General features: G+C 44.2%; 1 protein-coding gene across 1 annotated transcript in view; it reads right to left on the bottom strand.

Moving 5' to 3' along the window:
* UTP20 (UTP20 small subunit processome component) overlaps positions 1-22565 on the bottom strand; it is a 1390303-nt gene that overhangs the window by 977139 nt on the left and 390599 nt on the right. The window contains exons 16-17 of the mRNA XM_069629877.1: positions 4171-4321; positions 3689-3751 (exon numbers count right to left, since the gene is read on the bottom strand). Coding sequence (XP_069485978.1) covers positions 3689-3751; positions 4171-4321 — 214 coding nt within the window. The remainder of the gene's footprint in view (positions 1-3688; positions 3752-4170; positions 4322-22565) is intronic.

Here is a 22565-nt window from a genome sequence, read left to right as displayed (position 1 = left end):
ATGACCTCCCAGGCCTCTCCCGTGATTCCAAAAAACTAGCTGGCCTCTGCCTGCTTCTCGCGGTGCGCTCCATCCTGCTCTGCTGGCTTCGCCCCTCACCTCCCACACACGCCCAATGGCTGAGAGCGGTCACGTGGGCCTCGGACTCTGAGGAAGCCTGGTCCCATATGCAACCCACCGACTCCAGGCCTAGGAATATCTGGCTCAGGTTCCGCTCTTAAATGTCCGATCTTATCGCAACACCGGATGCCTCCCCCTCACCCACCTCCCCCCACCAGCTTGGGTCCTCACCCCTATCATAGTCTTCTGTTGCCCTCTCCATGCTGTGACTGTGCCCATTGATTGTGTTATTATGTGTAGTAACCTCTGCGCACCTACATTACGTACACTGTATTCATACTGTAACTGCCGGACGCTGTTCGCCTGTGTTTTGCTGCCACGCTGAATAATAAAAAGAAGTTTAAAAAAAAAAGAAATGTGCCAATTCCCTCCACCTTAGAGGCCCCCAGCAACTTTGCTGGATTTTGAGGACTTGGTTTTTTTTTTAACCTGGAGAGAGACCCATTTTCCCACTCTCATGTATTTTAATGTGATTTCTGAACTTTGTGTTTCTTTTGGTTATGGAGCCTGGCGGACTCCATAGGCATCATCTTTTAAATTGTGTCACCCAGCACCCTCAGTGCAGTAGCACAGGAAAGTCTTTCAGGTTTTCCAAGGTTTAAATACCTTCTCTGGGATTAACTACTGTTTCCCAGAGCAGTGAAGTGAAATTGACTTTACTTGACATTGTAAGTTGCTAGACTCAGCACACCCTATCTTACAATAGAGTGCTGGAGGGGTTACTTAGTATCCCCCGTGTATAGCTGCTCATGTAACATATTTATATGTTACTTTTTCCTCACTGAATGGCTGGTGGCAGTGGTTTCGTTTTGAACTACCATGGTTCGCATTTACCGCGGCTGTTCGCAACCGCGCGAGCCATCTTTGACAAAATGGTCCCCAGTCTTCTTTTTTCGCCAGGTCTGTGTGGAAAGGTCCTTCTAGAGATCTTCTTTGCTTACCAAACCAGGTTGGTTATGGAGTAATTTCCAACTGTATTACAAAGCACCTTCAGTGCAGTGACACAGGGAAGTCGTCCAGATTTCCCAAGGTTTAAATAACTTCTCTGGCATCAACTACTGTTTCCCATAGCAGTAAAGTGAAATTGACTTTACTTAGCATTGTAACTTTCTAGATCCAGCCCACACTATCTTCCAATAGAGTGCTCGAGGGGTTACTTAGTATCCGCTTTGTCTAGCTTCTTATGTAGCATATTATGTTACTGGTTTTTCTCCATTGACTGGCTGGTGGCAGTGGCTTCGTTTTGAATTACCTTGGTTTGAATTTACCGTAAAGTAACTACAGGAGCCGTCTTTTTCAAAATGGCGTCTTAAGCCATCTTTGCTAAAATGGTGCCCAGTCTTCTTTTTTTGCCATGTTTTGTGGAAAGGTCCTTCTAGAGAGTTTCTTTGCCCGCAAAACCAGGTTTGGTCTCTTTGTTCAATTCGCCTTTGGCGGGGTTTCTGAGAGAAACCTGTCTCTGGCGTCGGAGTGTCTGGGGTAGGCAGGAAGTGAGGGAGGTGCCTGAAACTCCCTGTGCTTAGTCTCCTAGGAGACCCAAATGCACTCTGTGCTGATTGGCTGGCTGACTGTCCGGCAAGGACAGCCACCCTGCTGGGTGAGTGACAGCTAGGCTGGAATGAATGGGAGAGAACTGAATAAAAGGCGAGTGTTTGGGCTTGGAAGGCAGAGTCGACCACTAGACGAAGGAACCGAAGAAGAGCTTGAAGAGGACGCCTGCTGCAACTCCTGGACCATTGGTTTGCCCGGTGAAGCCCTGCTGCAATGCCAAAACACCAAGTTTGCATTGACAGAAAAGCCCCTGCAAGGACGACTTCTCCCTTTGAGTTGGTGGGACCAATCAACTCCAAATTAAGCCACCTGGACATCCATCTCGGAGCTGGTTGAATTTCCACAGAGTTGCTGCTTGAAACCATAGAGCCAGGGAGAGGCACACCTGATTGTGTGTGTGTGGCTTTGAAGCTGGCCGAAAGCTTTTGGAAGATCCTCCAGACTCACGGGAAGCAGCACTGACCAAGCCTGAGCCCCCTCAGCAGAGTGCGGGACCCCAGAAGCAAGGACAGTCCATCTTGACAGCCAGGAATCATGTTGCTATTTGCGGTAGCCGCGAGATGCTGAAACGCGAAACAGCCACTGCAAGTGAAGTTTGCCGGTTGCTAGTTTTAACAGTCCCAGTGCATTGCAGGAATCCCCCCAACCTCCTCCCTCTTGTCCCCATGACTGAGGCCCAGGAAAAGTGAGCTCTGCAGAGCTGCACAGGAACAGACGTCATCAGCTGCATCTTTTCTTCTTTACCAAGGTACTGTAAACAAGTCTAAGAGAACTTCCCTCTTACCGTCGAAGTGCTTGCAACTTCCACAACTCACAGGTCTAATCAGCTTGTGGCCCTACATTTGATTCTTCTTTTCATCAAAGACTCCTAAGAACATGTGCAAAGACTTTTCCATTTACTTACCAGAAGTGCTTCATCCTATCCAAGGCTTTTGCCCATTGACTTTGGCTTAGTCTATTGACTTGGATGACTCTTCTTAGATACTTTAAAAGTACTTAACTGCTTAGGAATATTTGTGGTCTCTTGTGTTCTAATAACCTTTGCCTTTTACCAACTTCAAAGAGTGTTCGGAATACCAACAGTATGATATTAATGTCCCCAGCACCCTTGTTATTGAAGTCATCTGTGGATGTAGGTTGTGTCTGTGGGCCATCCCAAAAGGGCCTTGTCTAATTCAGAAACTCAGAGTGTACAGTATTGAAGTGTATGTGTATGTTCCTAGTATATTGCTCCCTTCTAAAGAAGGCTTTATAACTGATAAATTAATAATTGTTTATGCAAGAAACCTTGAGTGTAAGAGTTTATTTGAATACCTGTAACTGAATATTTGTGTAACGCCACTACTGCTCACATTTGAGATAAGCCTGGCTGCTCAACACGCTATCAAAACTGTGTAGTACAAGCTTATAGCAAAGGTTGGATTGCCTATACCTGTAGTTATAGTAGTTTGAAGAGTTGCCAGAGGGTGCTGCATTCAAACTTTGCCTAACAAGGGGTTATCACCAAAGTTCTGGACTTCAATTCAGAAAAGGGGACGGCTCTGGAGAGGTAGCCCACAAGCTGGCCAGTCCAGCGGGCAGTCCAGGGACAATTCTGAAAACCCATGAGCAGAATGGCAGACCCTCCATAATGCAACAGCTAGGAATGCCACAGCTGGCAGGCGGTCATTTAAACCCATGACAAGAATGGTAGACCCTCCACAATGCAACAGCCAGGAATGCCACAGCTAGCGGTGCCATTTAAACCCATGACAGGAATGGTAGACCCTCCACAATGCAACGGCTAGGAATGCCACAGCTGGCGGTGTCATTTAAACCCATGACAAGAATGGTAGACCCTCCTCAATGCAACAGCTAGGAATGCCCCAGCTGTCGGCAGTCATTTAAACCCATGGCAAGAATGGTAGACCCTCCACGATGCAACAGATAGGAATGCCACAGCTGGCGGCAGTCATTTAAACCCATGTCTAGAATGGCAGAGTTACATTACATTTGCAATGCATGTAATGCTACATACCTCTGGATTTGCTGGAAGTAGAACTTCAAAATGGTTTAAAATCCTTATGGTTAGGAGTCGAACCTGCACAAAATGAAGAACGTGTATTCAAGTAATTTCATAAATAAACTCAGAGGCGCATAGCGAGAACATATCATTTAATTTCTTTAATTTATCAGTGATTGCTATGGCAACAACATGCAAAGCCAACTAACGTCTGGTTGCAAGAAGTGAGAAAGGTGCTCCTAGGTGGGCCTTTTGAGAGCCAATGCTTTAGAAAGCTTGGAACCCACCAGCCAGCGCGAGAACACGGGTCACTCTGCAGAGATGAAGATAGTCTTAAGCACAGAGTTTAACCAGGGTGGGCATCTGCCAACCACTGTCCTTGCCACATCTTTTCTGGATGCCCATGTCCACCCACAACACATCTGCAAGTGAATACTATCTGCACTTAAACAAATCATTATGCCAACAAGCAGAAAAGCCAAACCAAGTTATATTACCTTTGATAAATTAGTTGAAAGGTTCGGCTGAAGCTTGGGAAATATTTGCATCAAGTTTGCCTGGGACAGCGGCTCGTGGCATCCGGAAAGAACTAGCCTGGTATAGTAGAGATCAGCCAATAGCAAGACAGAGGGCTCAGAGGCAAAACCCCTAGAAAAAATCATATGCATTGTTAAGGGAATGAAGCCAGCCAAAGAAACAACTGTCCAAATGCATATTGCAAAAGGGCAGACACACAAAGTGTGTCCCTGCCAGCAGTGCAGTAGAAGGATGAATCACATTTGAATTAGCAATGGCATACCATGCAAAAGAAATGTGCACTGACAAAATACAGCCAACATGGAAAGGTGTTAAGGCAGCACCACGTAGCACAAGGTCTTGAATGGGAGAAAACATTAGTAATTTAAAAACAAGCATTGGCAGTGGCAATTGTATTGGCTTATTGTTATTTTCTTAAATTCTTTAAACATTAAAAAATATATTAATTTAATAAAATTGTCCTTTTTTATAAAAAAGAAATGTAATAAAGTCTTTTCCAAAAATTGGTGTTGGTTTTACGTTTCGTGCATACATGGTGTACTTCAAGATAAATATTGGAATGCATAGACAGTAGGGCCCAATGAGGTTTTCAGAGGCCAGTTACCAGCTATAGTCCAGTGAATAACTATAACTCCCAGCATGCAAACCTAAGCATTAGCAATGGTAACAGTTTGGTCTTTTGTTTGGGCATAGAAAAGGGACTTGCCTACCATTGCCATAGTAATATAAACTGCCTATTCATAGAAGCATATGTACAATGGTTCAATTACATGGCCATCAAACAGCATTACCTGGCAAATGCCTAATACATATACACAAGCAAAAAGCAGATGGTTTCGCAATGTCAGTTTTTAACAGAACTACAGAGAAGAACAAATATAATGCTTATAAATATAGTGGCTAAAGACCGACCCGGTTAACACATTTCTATCACATCAGTAGTCTGTTACTCTCATTACAGTGCTTTTTCAAAAAACACTGTCACACACTTCAAGCATACAGTTTGATGGTGAGGCTTGATTAAGCTAGCTCAGAGTTCCCAACAGGATGTGTTTTTGGGCTGGCAGGGGCCGGCAGTGGGTGGGAATGCTATGCAAGCAGATGCAAAATGGTGTGACTACATGCCCATCTAATAGCAGTACCTGGCAAATTCCTAATGCACTTATACAAGCCAAAACAACACATAATGCTTATACATAAGAGTGGCTAAAGACAGAATTGGTTAACATATTTTTAATTACACCAGTAGACTAACTCTCAGAAGACTGCAGATCCCAATAGGATGCGTTTTGTGCGGAGACAGGCAAGAAGTAGGTGGGAATGCCATCAAAGCAGATGCAAAATGGTGTGCGTACATGGCCAACTAAAGCAGTACTTGGTGTTGGGAAGGAGCTAGCGCCTTCCTTCATTCCCAAGCGCTTTAGAATTAGGCAATACTTCTTTTAACTGTTTCTAGGCACTACAAGAGACCAGAGGGGAGGAGGGGCACTTAAAAGAAGGCAGTTATATAAATATAAGGCGTAAATAACTATTAGCTGAATACATTTGTAAATGTTAAATTCTATTTAGTTTTAAAATCTCAACGCTCAACAGAAGCAGGCTCTTTGCCAAAAGGAATGTGGTCTGTGCTAAAAATAGATTGCAGAGCTCATGCGGTGTTGCGTCACCGAGTAGCTCTGGCAGAGCACACGAAGTGGCTCACCAGCTGTTGGCGGTCTGTCAAAAAGCCCATGCAGGCTAAGGCTCGATGCACACAATGCAGAATTATGGAAAACAAGGTTTAAGGGGAATTACTGGACCAGATAAAAACAAGATTACAATGAATGAAATAGGACGGGAAAATGTTTATATATAAATGTTCATAATGTAGCAAAATGATGAAAAACAGGAGCTACAGTGTGTTCTTGAATAGGCTAGCAATAAGTTAAGTAGTATGTCCTAAACAGAAATCCAACCATGAAGGAAGGAAGACTGCAGCACCCCTTGTAGGGAAGAAGGACGGTTTTGGATGGAGCCAGGCCCATATCCAGAGAGGCCACTACAGCAAGTTAAGAGTATGTAAGCTCCTGTCTGGCTCCAGTCTGCAGGAGCTTGGAACAGAAGAGGGACAGAAGATGCCGTTCAGGGAGTATAGAATAAACTTTTTAACCTTGCAAGATAAGACTGTTGGCCTTGCTTCCCTAGATGGGTGCATTCATTCTGATGGGAGCGTGATTAGGTGTACCAGCATAATTAAGGGGTAGCCCTGTAAATTGGGCTACCCTTACAGTGGTGACCACGAACATGATCTCAATCTGGCCCCCGTACTTTGCGAACCCCTAAGCCTAAAATCACCAGGAGTCACGCCCATCTACAGAGACCGGTCCCCCAAATAAAAATAAAAAAACACATGTAATCTGAACGGTTTTAGTAGAAGCCATTTAAAAAGAAATCCTCTATGCTCAATGAAGCAGGGTGTGCCTCCAGAAAGACAGGTCAGCTTCGTAAGAGGAAACCCAAATGAACATGTGAGTATACCCTTGCAAGTGATAACATGGGAACAGGCATGTATGAATATAGGATAGTATGACGTGGATGATGTACGAGGTCAATGCAATAGATGGAATAGGACTTTTGGTGATGTGTTATGGAATAGATTGGATAGGATTTCAGGTGATGTGTTAGGTAATAGATTGCATTGGAGGTGGGTTATGTATTGAAATTATCGCGTATTTCTGTTTTTCGACTTTTTATAATGGAAAAAGGGAACCTTGGCATATAAAGACTGAGAGGAAAAGGGGCCCCAGTTTAGAAGGACTGAAAGTAAGGGATCCTCAGCCATAATAGTTTGAGAAGGTAGTACCACGCATTATTCTTTTCAGACGATAAAATGCTGGGAAGGTGGTATTACAAAGGATATAAGGAAAAACAGTAGTGGCTCAGTATAAGGAATGGGTCTGGATTTTAGTCAATTATGTTTGTATATTTTTTCTTGCTGTCTTTTGTGGTAAAAATGGAAGGAAGGTGGATGAGTCGCGGTGTGTGAGTGGGTGAAATCAAAGTGGAAAAAGTATAAAGGGGTGAGGGGAAAAAGTGGGTTTTGTAATAAGCAAGCAGTGTACACGGCATAGCAGTAGGGTCTAAGTGAAGCATTAGGGATGTGCGCAACATATTGGAGGAAGGAACTCGAATAAAACACATGCATAGGGTCCTGCCACAGTTTGGTGACGAGATAGACCAGTACCACAAACAATGGATAGTAGAAACAAAGGCAGGGGGCTGTGTCCTGCTCCTAGCCAGAGCAGGGCTCCCAAAACAGAAACATGCTAGAAAACATTTCCTTCTTTTTAGCAGCAAAATATAAAGGAAATAACTTCCAAAAAAGAAAAGAGATTTTAGATCTCTGGCAATTATTCAAGGATATGGAAGATCAGGAAGAGGAAAAAGAGATCCAATGTAAGGTGATATATCCCATAGCGCCCAAATCTGTATTAGAACGCCCTAGTGGTGTTTCCTGGAACCCAATTGGCTAATCCGCGGGCTATAAGAACTGGTATATCCTACAGATTCAATACAGCCTGCAAATGTTGAATTGAAGCTTAGCTCTGATACAGCGCAAACATTCTAGGGCAGAATGCAATTACAATTGATTACCGCCGTTGCCTACACTGCCGTGGGTTCAAGTGCAATGAAACACGCCACACAGAACTGAAACAGTTAAACTTCTGTGTGCTGTGTTGCTGTACAAGCGTGCCTGGCGTGGGCACGCCCCCTCAAGAAAGCTCTGCTAAACGATGAAGCTCCTGCAGCATTTGAAGTCGCATTGCAGTGTGAGCATGCGTAACATAGCCCTAACAAAATGAAAGGTTTGTAATGAACTTCGGCAACACTTTATCTGCCATATTTCCATGTGTGTATAAACATGTGTATACACAACATAGGTCGGCCCACTCACGAAATCCAACAATATGAAAGCTTTCTTATTAACTCTGGCAACACTTTATCTGTAGCATTGCTGTGTGAGCATAACTGACATGCCTCTGCCCCCCTCAACAAAACAAAGTAAAGGAAACCCTTCTTTTGAACTCCAGAACAGTGCAACACAGACACTGCAAACAAGGAAACTGCAATATCTACAAACAAAAGTAAGTCATCATTATGTAGTTGCCACCAACTGAAAGTTAAAAATACACTTGTGTTTGTGGTTGAAATAAATAAATATTAAATTTACTTTTAAAACAAGTAACATTAACCCTGGATTGCCCTAACTGAAAAAACACTCACACCAGCAGTTTATTTTATTGATTTAGGTATTTATTGAGCATTTGTTAGGCGCTATTACATCAGATGCTAACCGATTTCAATACAAATTTATTTATGCAGCATTTATCGGTCATTGGTCTTTTTTTCGAATTTAAATACTGAGGGTGTTCCAATAGCTTTATAAACCTGCAGCTCGGGACATACCGGGCGTTATGGTCCCTCATACCTCGTTAAAGGTCCTTTAACCCGGTCTTCAGGGCCCATAACGCCCAGTATGGCCCTCGCTGCAGGTCTATAAAGCTATAGCAGGGTATACAAACCCAGTCTATAAGCCTCCAGTGGTAGACAGTGTCAACAACAGGATTATTAGGATTAGCAATGAGGGGGCGCAAGAGCTTTTGCAGCTCCATATAACATGGCCGTAGCATTGGTGTACCCAGAGGGTCCACAAGTAGACAGACAACGAGTTAAGAGCATTGTGCAAAGGGATAGTCAGATTACAAGAATATGAAGTAGTATCACCAGAAATAAGGGTACCGTTGCAGAAAATATGAGATTGGAAGTCAGGTGATTTTTTTGTTTAGATTCAACCCTGGGGGAAGAAGAAATGTTTGTGTTGAAAAAGATGATGGGCAGAGGGCATGGACGGTCCTGGGACAAGAAGTACAACAAGCAAGGGAAAATGGAGGGGAGTATTAAGGTGGTAGAAATAATGAAGAGGCAGGGCAAGAAGGAGATCAATGAGAGGAGGTGGTGAGAAACCCATCCCCGCCACAAGAGGCAGTGAGGAGGGACAGACCAAGAAATAGACCCAATTTAATAGTGGTAGTACAAAATCGGAAGAATACTAAAAGGGGTAGAAAAAAAATAGATATGCAGATGCCTCTAATACATAAAGGAGTAGGGATAACGCATGCACATAGCAGGGTGAGGGGAAACAGCTCAACAGGATGGCAGTTGGAACAGTGGAACCCCATTCCAAGGAGTTACAATGGCGAGGCGGCCCTTTTTCATTACCCGGGACAATTACATATCCTTAGGACAGCTCACAGAGAGCACTCAAGTGTACAGTCCTATTGACAACTGTTAGGGAGAATTCTCAAAAATGTGCTAATTCCCTCCACCTTAGAGACCCCCAGCAACTTCGCTGGATTTTGAGGATTTTAACCTGGAGTGTGACCCTTTTTCCCACCCTCATGTATTTTTGTGTGAGTTTTACCTCTATTTCTTTTTGGTTATGGAGTCTAAAACTCCATAGGCATCATCTTTTACAACTGTGTCATACAGCACCTTTAGTGCAGTGGCACAGGGAAGTATTTATATTTCCAAAAGGTTTAATACCTTCTCTGGGATAAACTATTGTTTCCCAGAGCAGTAGCATGAAATTGACTCTACTTAGCATTGTACTTGCTAAACCCAGCACACGCTATCTTACAATAAAGTGCTGGAGGTTTTACTTAGTATCCCCTGTGTCTAAATGCTCATGCAACATCTTTTATGTTACCCTTTCCTCAATTGACTAGCTGGTGGCAGTTTTGAACTACCAAGGTTTGCATTTACTGCAACCATTCGCGGACCCGGTAACGTTAACCGCGGGAGCCATCTTTTTCAAAATGGCGGCCAGCCATCCTTATTAAAATGGTGCCCGGTCTGCTTTTTTCGCCAGGTCTTTGTGGAAAGGTCCTTCTAAGAGTTTTTTTCTCTGCGTGCCAAACCAGGTTTTAGTCTCTTTGTTCATTCGCCTTTGGCAGGCTTCAGGAGTGAAACCCGCCTCTGGCTCCATAGTGTCTGGGGTAGGCAGGAAGTGAGGGAGTTGCCCGAAACTCCCTGTACTTAGTCTCCTAGGAGACCCAAATGCACTCTGATGGTTGGCTGGCTGAATGTCCGGGAAGGACAGTCACCCTGGTGGGTGAGTGGCAGCAAGGCTGGAATGAATGGGAGAGAACTGAATAAAAGACGAGTCTCTTGGCTTGGAAGGCAGAGTCGACCACTGGACGAAGGAAGCAAAGAAGAGCTTGAAGAGGGCAGCTGCTGCAACTTCTGGACCTTTGGTTTGCACAGTGAAGCCCTGCTTCAGGTCCGAATCGCCAAGTTCGCATCGACAGAGAAGCCCTGCAAGGATGACTTCTCCCTTTGAGTTGGTGGGACCAATCAACTCCCAAGTAAGCCACCTGGACACCCACCTCTGAGCTGGTTGAACTTCCTCAGAGTTGCTGCAGGAAACCGTAGAGCCAGGGAGAGGGACACCAGATTGTGTGCGTTGCTAGTAAGCTGGCCTAAAGCTTTTGGTAGTGCGGGATCTCAGATGTGAGGAAAGTCCACCTTGACAACCAGAAACCACGCTTATTGCTATTTGCTGTACCGCAAGGAGCTGAAACGCAAAACAGCCACTGAAAGTAACGTTTGCCAGCTTTGACGGTGCCAGTACAGTGCAGGAGTCCCAGACATCCTCCCTCTTGTCCCCATGACGGAGGCCCAGGAACAGCGAGATCTGCAGAGCTGCACAGGAACAGAAGTCTTCAGCTGCACCTTTCTTCTTTAATAAGGTACTATAAATCTAGCCTGGAGAAAAAACACAAAAAACTGGCCAAAGACATCAAAAACTTTGAAAGCGAACACGTCTACCCTTACCCGTCTGCAGACTACAAAGATAATAAAGAACAGTCAGCCAAGGAGGGGCTACTAGAAACAGAAGTAAAGGGGTGTCCTTTTCAGACACCTCCAGCTCTGACTCTTCGGCCGATGACCAACTACAACCGAGAGGCAGATACTCTAACCGTGGACAATTTCAAGCACCCTCTGTGATGCCTTTTTTAGCCCAAGGGGGTCCCAGAGGAGGGTACTGGGGCACACCACAACCATCACAAATACCCTTTTACAATTACCCACAGTGGAACCAACCCAATCGGAGACGGAGGAGAAATTGGAGACATTAGAAAAGATCCCCATCTTCAACCTATCAAGTACACCACTGACCAAGGATGAAATCTCTTCTGGCCAAAGGCCTGTCTTTTGTTCCAACCAATCACACTGATTGGTTCAAATTAGATGGGGAACTCTCCGACTTCTTTCGCACCATCAGAAGAAAAGACTTCTTCAAAGACAAAGATTGTCTGACAATACCAGAGGACACAAGATTGAGACCCAACTCAGACTTTAACCCGAGAGACAATGAAATTCCACCGTCCACTGTCTCATTTGAAAAATGCATTAGACAAGAACTCAAGAAACTTCAATCTACTCCGGAACATTTGAGGCAAAATCTGTCCACAGGGGAACGCAGAGCTCTCAAGACACCAACAGACAATATAACCCTTGTCATCAAAGCAGCCGACAAATGTGGGGTCATTATGGTGCAAAATACTGAACAATATACGGAAATGGTGATGGCACTGCTGAAAGAGGAAAATAATTACAAAAAATTGAAAAAAGATCCCTCACCCAGCATCAAAATCAAAATACAGGAAGTAACCAGATATGCCTTAGAGCACAATTGGATATCAGAAAAAGAAGAAGCCTTTCTACTACAGAGGGGGTGTAGAATTCCTGCCTTTTATGCCCTTCCGAAATTACATAAAAACAGCAATCCACCACCAGGCAGACCCATAGTCTCTGGCTGTAAGTCCATTCTCGAACCGATGGGTACGTTTTATTGACCATTTATTTTAAACCTCTTTGCCAAAAAAAAAAAATGTTTTACCTCCGGGACACCATGGCCACCATTTCCATATTCGAACATCAGCCCTTTAACCAAATGGAGGACCAGCTGGTCACTATGGACATAAAAAGTCTATATACCAGCATACCGCAAGACAGTGCAGTGGAATGCATAAGACAACACCTCACTCAACACATGCCCCAAAGGAGGGTCCCGATCAACTTCATTGTTGAACTGCTGGATCTAGCACTCACAAACAACTACTTCTCGTTCAATGAGACCCATTTACAAACATGCAGGACAGCAATAGGAGCCGGCTTTGCCCCAAGCATTGCCATCATTTATATGGCAGAGTATGAACAAAGCTATGTGCTCAAAACAGGCAATCCTTTGAGAGAGTATCTTCCTGTGGCACAGATACATTGATTTTATCATTTTTATTTTGAAAGGAAAGAATCGGGATTTAGACAGCTTCTTCAACTGGATCAATGCATGTATCCATGAAATAAAGTTTACCATAAACAGTAGTAACATGAACATTAACTTTCTGGATCTCAACATCATCTCCAGGGACAACCAGCTAGAGTGCTCTATTTTAAAAAAAAGAAACTGACAGAAATACAGTATTGGAGTCATCATCCAAAAAACTTACGGGACAATCTCCCCTTTGGTCAATTCCTCAGGATACGCAGGAATTGCACTGAAATCAGAGAATTCAAAACACATGCCACCACTTTACAACACAAACTGGAAAACAGGGGCTATCCGAAAAAACTACTTAAAAATACTAAGAAGAGAGCCCAATATACACCCAGAGAAGCATTACTTACACCTAAACAACGTGACACCACCAATGAAAACATGGCTTGTGTCTCCACGTTTGGCCCGTCCACATCAAAACTTAAGGGTCTTATCAAGAAATTCTGGCCCCTAGTTCAACTTCGCCTCACAGCGGAACCACCACCCAGGATGGCACTCAGAAGATCTAAGAATCTTAAGGATTTTCTCACACATGCTAGAACTGGGCGCAAAAGCGACAGATCCACCTTCTGGAACATGCAAGAGATTCGGGGCATCATCCATGTGGTAGTTGTACAACATGCAGACAAAACAAAAAACTGAATTATTTCCCCATTTAAGGGAAAGAATGGCAACTCGGACACTTCTCAAATTGCAAATCAGCTAATGTTATCTACTTGATTGAATGCCCATGTGGTCACCGCTATGTCGGTCAAACATCTAGACCGGTACATAAGAGGATAGGGGAACACAGATCTAGGATCTGTTGCAAAACTCATACGGCACCACTTGTATCCCACTTCATGGAATTACAGCATGGACCAGACATGTTTACATGGTGGGTGATTGACAGAGAGCAAGACACATCCAACATCATTAATGCCCTTAACTTTAAAGAAGCATGGCGGATTTTTAAACTTCAGGCCACCACCAAAGGACTTAATGAAGCCCTAACCTGAGGCCACCATACGTGACTTTACCATCTTGTCTGCTGAGTTTCATGTGCACCAATTTTAAGGCAGGTTCAAGCCTTTCAGGTCCTTTCTCCACCTATCTATGTGAGCTTCATCGTTTCCGTGGGCTTCAAATATTGCCAATCAGCATCACATATAAGAGTACCTATTTCCACCTTAATACCACTAAGTCCCCGATTCGCGCAACCTTTACAGGTCACCTCTACTTTTTCATGAGAGCTTTGTTGCCTCTGGTGGCTTCCAATATTGCTTAGTAGCACCACATTTTAGTGTCACGCTTTTGCACCCCAGTACATTTCCGGTGCCCCCCTATCACGTTACCTTCACAGGCTACAGGTACTTGTGCACCCCACTCATCTGCTTCATCATGATACCACGTCCAGGAATTTCCATCCTCAGCATCCAGTTTAGTGTTTCACTGCCATGCTGGACTACGGGACCCAGTGCGAGCTCCGACCCAGCCTAGTTAGCTGCCATCCAGCTCCAATTTAGTGCTACCACAGAAGTACCCCTCACCAGCCAACTCACACCAACGCTACTAATACAGGAGAACAAGTGTGGCTGCTTTTTTCGAGAGATGACCATGGCGACATAACGACGCCACCAATGCGCACGTGCAGTGCTCGCAGCCTCTACTCCTTAGCACATGTGCACCTAACACGGAACGTACAGCTCCCTTGCCCGCAGTACGAGCAGAACGTCTGGACTAACAGCAGCCGACTCGCCATTCTGTAGCGTGAATTCATTTCAGGTATTTATGTGGCTCACTTAAACCAGGGCACACACAATGCTGCACATCGATTACCAGGTGTTTCTAACTGGCATTATTTGATTTTGTCCCCGTCCCGATAGGGTGCCAGCCCTCGCCGCAAGCACTTGTATCCACACAGAGACTGCACATGGAGCCTTGAATGCGTTCCCCCACAATTACAGTTAACTACCAAAGTCACTGTCTGTGACAGCATATGATTGCTGCCACAATCACACACACTAGTCTTAGTCCCACCCTGTCCAAATTCTTTTTCCACCAGCCTTCCTTTCCATTCACTTTGCCTGCATGGGTGAGGATGCTTCCTCCCTCTTACAAACATAAAAGAAATATCCATCTTTCCACCATTTGTGAGCCGATCACTCAGGAGCTCAAGCTAAGGTCAGTCTTAGGAGTGCAGGACTAGCTGCACTTTGCTGTTATCTGTGTATAAACCACCATGTTACATGCCTATCACTCTGTCCTTATATGTCCCACCTCTAGGGAGACCTAATACTTGGCCCTAGAAGAAGGCTCTTATCCAGAGGAGCAAAACGTCAGTGGTCATCGCACCCCCCCCAGGGGACTGCACTTACTATAGACCACATGAACATCTAACCCATAATCTAGACGTCGACCAGTCCCATGGTCATCCTTTTTGCCAGGCTTCGGTAGACCTTACACCCAGGTCTCCATTTTATCCCTAGTGGGAGCTCACACTAGACACTTGGGATCCTGCACCTATTTATCAACAGGCAGGTCTCAAGGCTTTATGGACATTTACGTATGCTAGTGGTGAGCGCACTATGACATCAGTGCGTACAAGAAGGTGTTATGGATATCACACATCTTCAACTCATGTCCCGAGCTAAGTACCTTTAGAAGGGTGCACACAATATGACTGCCAGTATTGTGACATTATCAGATTCATGAGTTTATGGTTGCTTACGTACCTTAACGGACACATCAATACAGGACTTGTTCATTAACTGAATTATGTATTGTATTTATCCTCTCTGCTGAATAGAACAGCAGCGTCAATACAACCATACACGCTTGACTGCATTTATTAACTTGTATAAGCTCAATCAGATGGAGTTGTTGTACTGTTTGTTTTGTGTATACTGTTTAGATGCACTTTAAACTTTAATTTATATCTACAGCCAAATAAAATGGGCGGATGTAACAAAAATGTGTGTATTAACAGATTTTCAGTGATACAAACATGTTTTTGATCAACTTAATTTCATAAAGGTTTGATTAATTGTGCATAAAATCATTGCATATACTTTGTGGAGAGTAGGACGCCTCCCTTGTTCCTACAGTACACTAAATATAACTATCATTCACAGATCAAGGGGTAGTGTGTTCCACTCCAGGGATGTGTGTAGCTCGAGCAATGGTAATAATCAATGCAATGGCAAGGGAGTCAGCAGTCTGGAGTTCCTGTGGTCCCGGACATATTTTTCTATGGCATCAAGGTATTAGCAAAACCAGCGCCTCAAATTGCGACAAAATGTTGGGGAGTGCCCACAGATTTTATTTTCCGACCCATGGTCCACCCAAGATGGTGGCTGGGACAATTTTGTCATTAGATTTGCAAAGACTAGTAGTGTCGGAAAAAGAGTAGTCCTGATTGGAACAAACCAGGACGGGTGTTAGTGGCGCACAGTATTATGTGTAGACCCGACAGTGCAATTAAAAAAATGGCTGATGAGGAGTTATTTGAGGACAGTGAGGTAAATGGGGATAGCATTTTGGAAATCTGCATCCCCTATGATATCACAGTGCAATATAGGAAGGTACAGTGCCCCCTGATGGCAGTGGTGACCCTGTCTTTATTTTTTTAGGAGGATATGCGATATGTGCCAGCACAATTATGGACTATTAATCCACCCGATGGTGGGTTACTGAGAGATTTGACCCCAGTACAGATTACATTGAAGTCAGGTGCTACGCACAATCATCCAGTACGTGGATGATCTGCTCATATCTAGTGAAAATGAACAACATCCTGGAGGGGCAAGTGTTCATTGGCCACCCGGCATTCGGTGTTACTAGTAATCCTGGAAGAATAGAAAAAGGACGATTTCAACGGTGTAAGGAAAGAAGTGGCGAATTAGCCCCCCCCCCATTAATTCTACACGAGATGAACTGCTTGCTCTTGCACTAGTGGGGGACGCCTCCATTGCCCTTCTGCTACCATGAGAAATAAGACCTCAGCTGCAGCAGAGGTGGGACTATTGCAAGATACACTTGCACTCCATTTTGTGCACCCTCGACTCATCTTTGGACCAGGCCGCGATTCGGCACTACGACGTCTCCTCTCCCCTCTGCAGCGCCGCGCACAGCGAGCACCAACCACCCCCACCATTTCTGTGCAGCCCAAGACCCTTTCTCACAGATGCACTGAAGCTAAATGCAACAATGAATACTGTGAGTCATACTATTCTTCCTCTGAGATCACTGTCCTGTGTGTGAACCAGCCTGAACCATGCCTTGTAGCTCATCCATCTCCACAAACCTGCTCCCTCACCCATCACGCTCGCTGTTGGAAAATTACTGCTTGGGTAACCCTGTGCCCTCCGAAGGTATTCTCTTGATGTAACAGAGTGTGCCCCCCCCGACCCCACTGTGCTGGCCACTCCCTGAGTGCCCCCAATAAACTCAGACCTCTGCCACAGTATATCCTGTCCTAAATTAACATGTGTCACTCCACCCCCCATTTCGCACAGATGTGCAAGACCAACCCAGTCCCCAGGTTATTGCAGAAAGTAAGACCCCAACACCCTTCACCCTACGAGTGACCCAATGTGAAATGATGTAGTTATGCATGTACAACTTGTAAGCCTCTATGATTTACTGAAAGGTATATTGATGGTCATTGTTTATTGTACGTTTAGAATAATTACTCATGCCACCTTAGCTAGTTTCAACCGCATCTCCTACGTGACCCGACTCTCACCCCACCCGGACAAGGCCAGCCGAACCACGTGAGGCTCACCCTCCTGCCAAAGGAGCAGCCAATCCAGACGAAGCAGCACCTACAGGCCCCTATGCATCGTCGCCTTGCAACCAATAGTATTGCCTTTTTGTAACCCCTGTAGAAGACATCACTGATGACACTTTTTTGTCTTATAACCCATTGTAAATGTAATGTTTGCCAGAGAGCTCACAGGGCAGCAGAGTTCTCTGGATGCCGAATACCATATAAAACTTTAACAACCTTGCAACCTGTTCTCTTAGTCTCATTCCCTACTGGGATGTGTCTTTTATTCTGAGTTTGTATTGGCAGTTTGGGGAGTGAGCACTTTCAACCGCGGGGAAGAAATAAGAGATCAAACTATGTCTCAACGGACTTCTGCACTGCTCAGAGGAATACGTGATGAGTATCGACTTTTTAGCTCAGCAGAAACTTTCTTTTAATCTTTTTTGGCTCCTGGGGCACAAGCAGCTGCTAATGCCTAGTGGGTGCAAAAAGCTGGGAAGCAGCTGCTGCACTTTTGTACCCCTGTAGAATGATGAGATGGGTCACTATCACACATCATCGAGACGGTACACAATCTAGGTGTTCAAATGAAGAAAGAAGGTGGAGTTCAGAACACAGATTGCCTATCGCTTGCCTTTGATTGGGTCCCGTCATGGCTGCAGGCAGCAGCAAAAAAACGGGTTCCCGTTATCGTATTCTTCTTGGTCCTCTTCTGCACGTGCCAATTGGGTCTCCGATGTTGTGGTAATATAGTCCCTAATAGTGCAAAGTTGATGGTATCAATTGGGGGATCTAAAACATCTTGCCATACAATAAACATCAAAACTCAAACTAATATTTCTGGGGTTGAAGATATGTCGGGTGGGGATGAGTTGGTCACTGTAGAAATAACGAAAGGGGGGAATGTTGGGAAGGAACTAGCACCTTCCTTCATTCCCAAGCGCTTTAGAATTAGGCAAGACTTCTTTTAACTGTTTCTAGGCACTACAAGAGACCAGGGGGAAGATGGGCACTTATTATTTAACTATAAGGTGTAAATAACTATTAGCTGAATACATTTCTAAATGTTACATTATATTTAGTTTTAAAATCTCAACGCATGACAGAAGAAGGGACTCTGCCAAAAGGAATGTGGCCTGCACTAGATCGCAGAGCTCATGCAGTGTTGTGTCACTGAGTAGCTCTGGCACACTAGCTATTGGCTGTCTGTCAAAAAGCTCATGCAGGCTAAGGCTCTGTTAGGCAAGATTGTATGCAATACCCTGTGGGAGACTGCACCAGCTTCCTCTTGGCAATAGTTAACCCAACATTTGGTATAAGTGTTAGGGCGAATTCTCAGAAATTTGCTAATTTCCCACTCTCTCATGTATTTTAATGTGATTTCTGAGCTTTGAGTTTCTTTTGGTTGTGGAGTCTGACAAACTTCATAGGCATCATTTTTTACAATATGTCACAACGCACCTTTGGTGCAGTAGCCCAGGGAAGTCTAAGATTTCCACAAGATTTAAATACCTTCTCTGGGATAAACTACTGTTTCCCTAGAGTGGTGCATTCATCTGGTGTGAGTGTGATTAGGGTTAACCGTATAATGAAGCGGTACCCATGTAAGTTGGGCTACCCTTACACTGGTAAATTGCTAATACATATACACAAGCCTAAACCAACCCACATAGTGCTTATGTAAGGATGTCCCTAATTGTAAGGGTGTCCCCAATTACGCTCTAAGGAAAAAAGACCAAATGTCTATCTTGTAAGGATAACAAGTTTAATCTTACAAAAATGAGGATGGTAGCAAAGGACTCTGCTGCCTGAACGGTCTTCTCCTGTCCCTCATCCATTCCTTTCTCCTGCCACAGTTGTCCCAGGAAGGAGTTTATATAGTCTGGTCTTGCTGTAGTAGCGTCACTGGATACGCGCTATGGCTTCATCCCAATCCATCCTTCTTCCATACAAGGGATGCTCCAAAGCCTTCTTTTCTTCGTCATCAGTGGTTTCTCTCAGAACATGCTGCTCTACATTTTGCTACCTTACATAGAAACACACTGCAGCTCTGCAGATTTTTACAAACCTTGCGGCCTAGACCCAGGAAAACCTAAACATTTATAAACAATTTCCATTAATTCTATCCATATTCCATTCATTCTACTCAGGTAATCTGAGCCCTGTAGGTTTCCACCACCCTTAATACCAATATGACCCATTTCTTCATTTTGTGTACCGACCATGTGAATCCCATTTTAGCCTGCATGGGCCTTGACAGACAGTAGATAGTTGATCAGTCACTTAATGTGTGCCAGTGCTAGCGAGCACTCCGGAAGCCTGTAGTTTTTTTTTTAGCACAAGACACATTCTTGGGAAGGAGGGGGAGTTTTGCATCTACCGTACTAAGATTTTACAATGCATAGGATCTTGACATTACAAATATATCCAGGTAATAGTCAATTGCACCTTATATTCAACAATAACTGCCTTCTTCAATGCCTGCCCATGTCTGTCTGCATGAGCGACTTCTTAGTGCCCCTCCTCCCGCCTAGATAGCGCCTAAAAGAGGCCTTGCCTAATTCTAAAGCGCTTGGGGCTGCGGGAAGAGGCTAGCTACTTCCCAACACATAGAGTCGCAGAAGACAGACCTGGTTAATACATTTATATCACACCAACAGACTAACTCCCGAACACTGCTTTAAAAAAAACACAGTCAAACACTTTGAGCACATTTAATGGTGAAGCTTGATAAAGCTATCTCAAAGATTCTAACAGGATGTGTTTTGGGCGCAGAGGGACATGAAGTGGATGGGAATATCATGAAAGCAGATACAAAATGGTGCGAGTACATGGCAATCTAATAGCAATATCTGGCAAATGCCTAGTACATAACACATTTTATCAAACAAGTAGACCAACTTTCATTACACTGCTTTTAAAAAACACTGTCACACACTAAAAGCAAAACCTTTGATGGTGAGGTTTGAAAAAGCGATCTCAAAAATCCCAAAAGTATTGCGCGGTGTAAGGAAAGCATGGTATCAAACAGTGAAGACAGACAAGTGATCACAGTTCAAGGGTGTTAATTGAACTTCAATGGGATGGTTGAACGCCTATCTAATCCTAAATCCAAGGTAGGGAGCAAGCTACTAAGGGTTACAGAGTGAACACCTTTGAAGGAATGAGAAATCTGTTTTTGATGCCTGCTCTCCTGAGCTGAGACAGCACCTGGCGGACTCAAAAGAGATTGATCCCAAGAAGTAAGCAAAGGCTACTGACTAGAGGGTGGCCAACAGGATCTCTCACAGGGATTTTGGGACCACTCACAAGGATGAGGGGAAGCAGCACAAGAAAGAGGGAACAGAGAGATTTCATTCTAACCATCCAAAAGAGGGCCACAAACATAAGGGAAAGCCCCATGGGAAACCAGGTCAGACTAGTGAAACCTATGGTGCTAAACCAGAGGGAGGTCAGCAGAAGCCACCATTCCACAAAACATTTGGTAAATGTTATGCTTATGGGTCATCTGGCCATGTGAAAGGGGATCCCAGATGCAAGGGTTAACTTCAGGGGTCCACAATGCCTCCTTAGCCTTCATCCCTGAAGAAGAAAGTTCATATGGCAAGTGGTAACTCAACTATTGGCTGAAGACCCCATGGGTGCCTCAGCCAGTGATTCTTTAGTGTCCCTGGGTCTGTTGGAACAGCAGAATGTAGATATGTATAACTATTCCAGACAACACCAAAGAATACTACAAGGACAGTGTACTTGTAAATGGGCATGAGACCCCCCCTGCCATTAGAGACACTGGGGCCAGCATTACAGTAGTGAATGAAACTGTCTTCAAGCCTGAGGATGTTGCTAAGGCACCCAAGGCTCCCACTAAACTTGCTGGGGGCCCACTCAAGATGATTCCTAGACTACCAGTTATCATCCAGTGCAACAATATGACTATAAGAATACCGGTCAGTGTACAAAGTGAGATGCCTTGGAGAGTCTTGTTGGTGAATGACTTAAAAACTCTTGGAGTTGTTTCAAGCACCCCCAGGCCTCCCAGTAAAAGGAAGCAGGAGCAGACTAGATTGGCCAGAGAGGCAACTTTAGATGACTCTCAATGGAAAGTTGGGTATCTATTGCCAAGAGGACAAGGCTGGTGTAGTCTTTCACAGCATTACTACATACAATCTTGCCTAACATGGATATGAAAATCTTAACTGCCTCTGGTCCCTCCTAAGGGACAGGAGGATATAATCCTCTCCTGGATGGAGCTCTTGTCTCAGTCGGTTAAACCTACTGTGTAGTCCATCAGAAATCTTTTTGTAACTCTGAGATTAGTTGAATAGTTCTTCTTCTTTAGCAAACTATAGGACCTGTATTGATTGCTATGCAATTTGCTTTTCTTAAAAGAAGGGGTCTGAATTAACAGTCCCACAGCAGGTGTTACAAATTCTGAACTGGCAATAGATTTTTTCAAGGGATTCTTATAAAGAAGTCCTCTAGACCTACAGGGTTATCAATGATTAATCACCTTCTCACCCTCTGCATCAGGTTGAGTCTCGGGTATCTTAGTTGGAGTAGTAGTGGCAACGCATGGTACATGCTTCCACTTCCTCTGAGATCTCAGTTTACCTTGGTTAGGAGCCTCCCTCCTAACACTGGGATTTAACATTGAGTCTCCAGTAGATGACCCAACAGTCTCAAGATATTTAGCCTTAGACTTAAGCTTCTGGTTTTCCACCAGCTTTGAGAACTACCAGTCCTCAAAGGCCTAGAGAGGCTTCCAATGTTCCTATCCACCTCTTCCTCAGAAGCAATGTGGGTCCAAGGATTTATATTTGGAATTGAAATGGTAGAGTATGATTCTCGTTTTTGAAGTGCCTTTGTTAGAGGTTGCCCTGCTAACATTAGGACTTACAGTAGGATTCTCTGTAGAGGATCCTACAGGTTTAGAGTGGTCTCTAGAAACAGACTCTAGCCCTTTCAGAACACCTATCACTATAAAGTGGTGCATATTTACCTTGAATTGCCTGCTGCCATTACACCATGATTTACTTACCAGATGGATTGGGTTGGTTATACATTGTGTTTGAAAATTGTGACAGTACTTAACTTTCTGAAGGGGTGTGTGTGCGTGCGTGTGTGTGTTTTTAACCATTATTTTGATATAACATTAGAGTGTTCAAGTGTTCCTTTGGACTATATGCATGTTACAAGTTCTTTGTACTTTCCTACAGCCCTCTCTC

This window comes from Ambystoma mexicanum, chromosome 12, assembly GCF_040938575.1.
Source record: "Ambystoma mexicanum isolate Mex_15411 chromosome 12, UKY_AmexF1_1, whole genome shotgun sequence".
NCBI classification, from domain to species: Eukaryota; Metazoa; Chordata; class Amphibia; order Caudata; family Ambystomatidae; genus Ambystoma; species Ambystoma mexicanum.
Note: the sequence above shows the minus strand (reverse complement) of the source record. Positions and strands in the feature narration are given on the sequence as shown.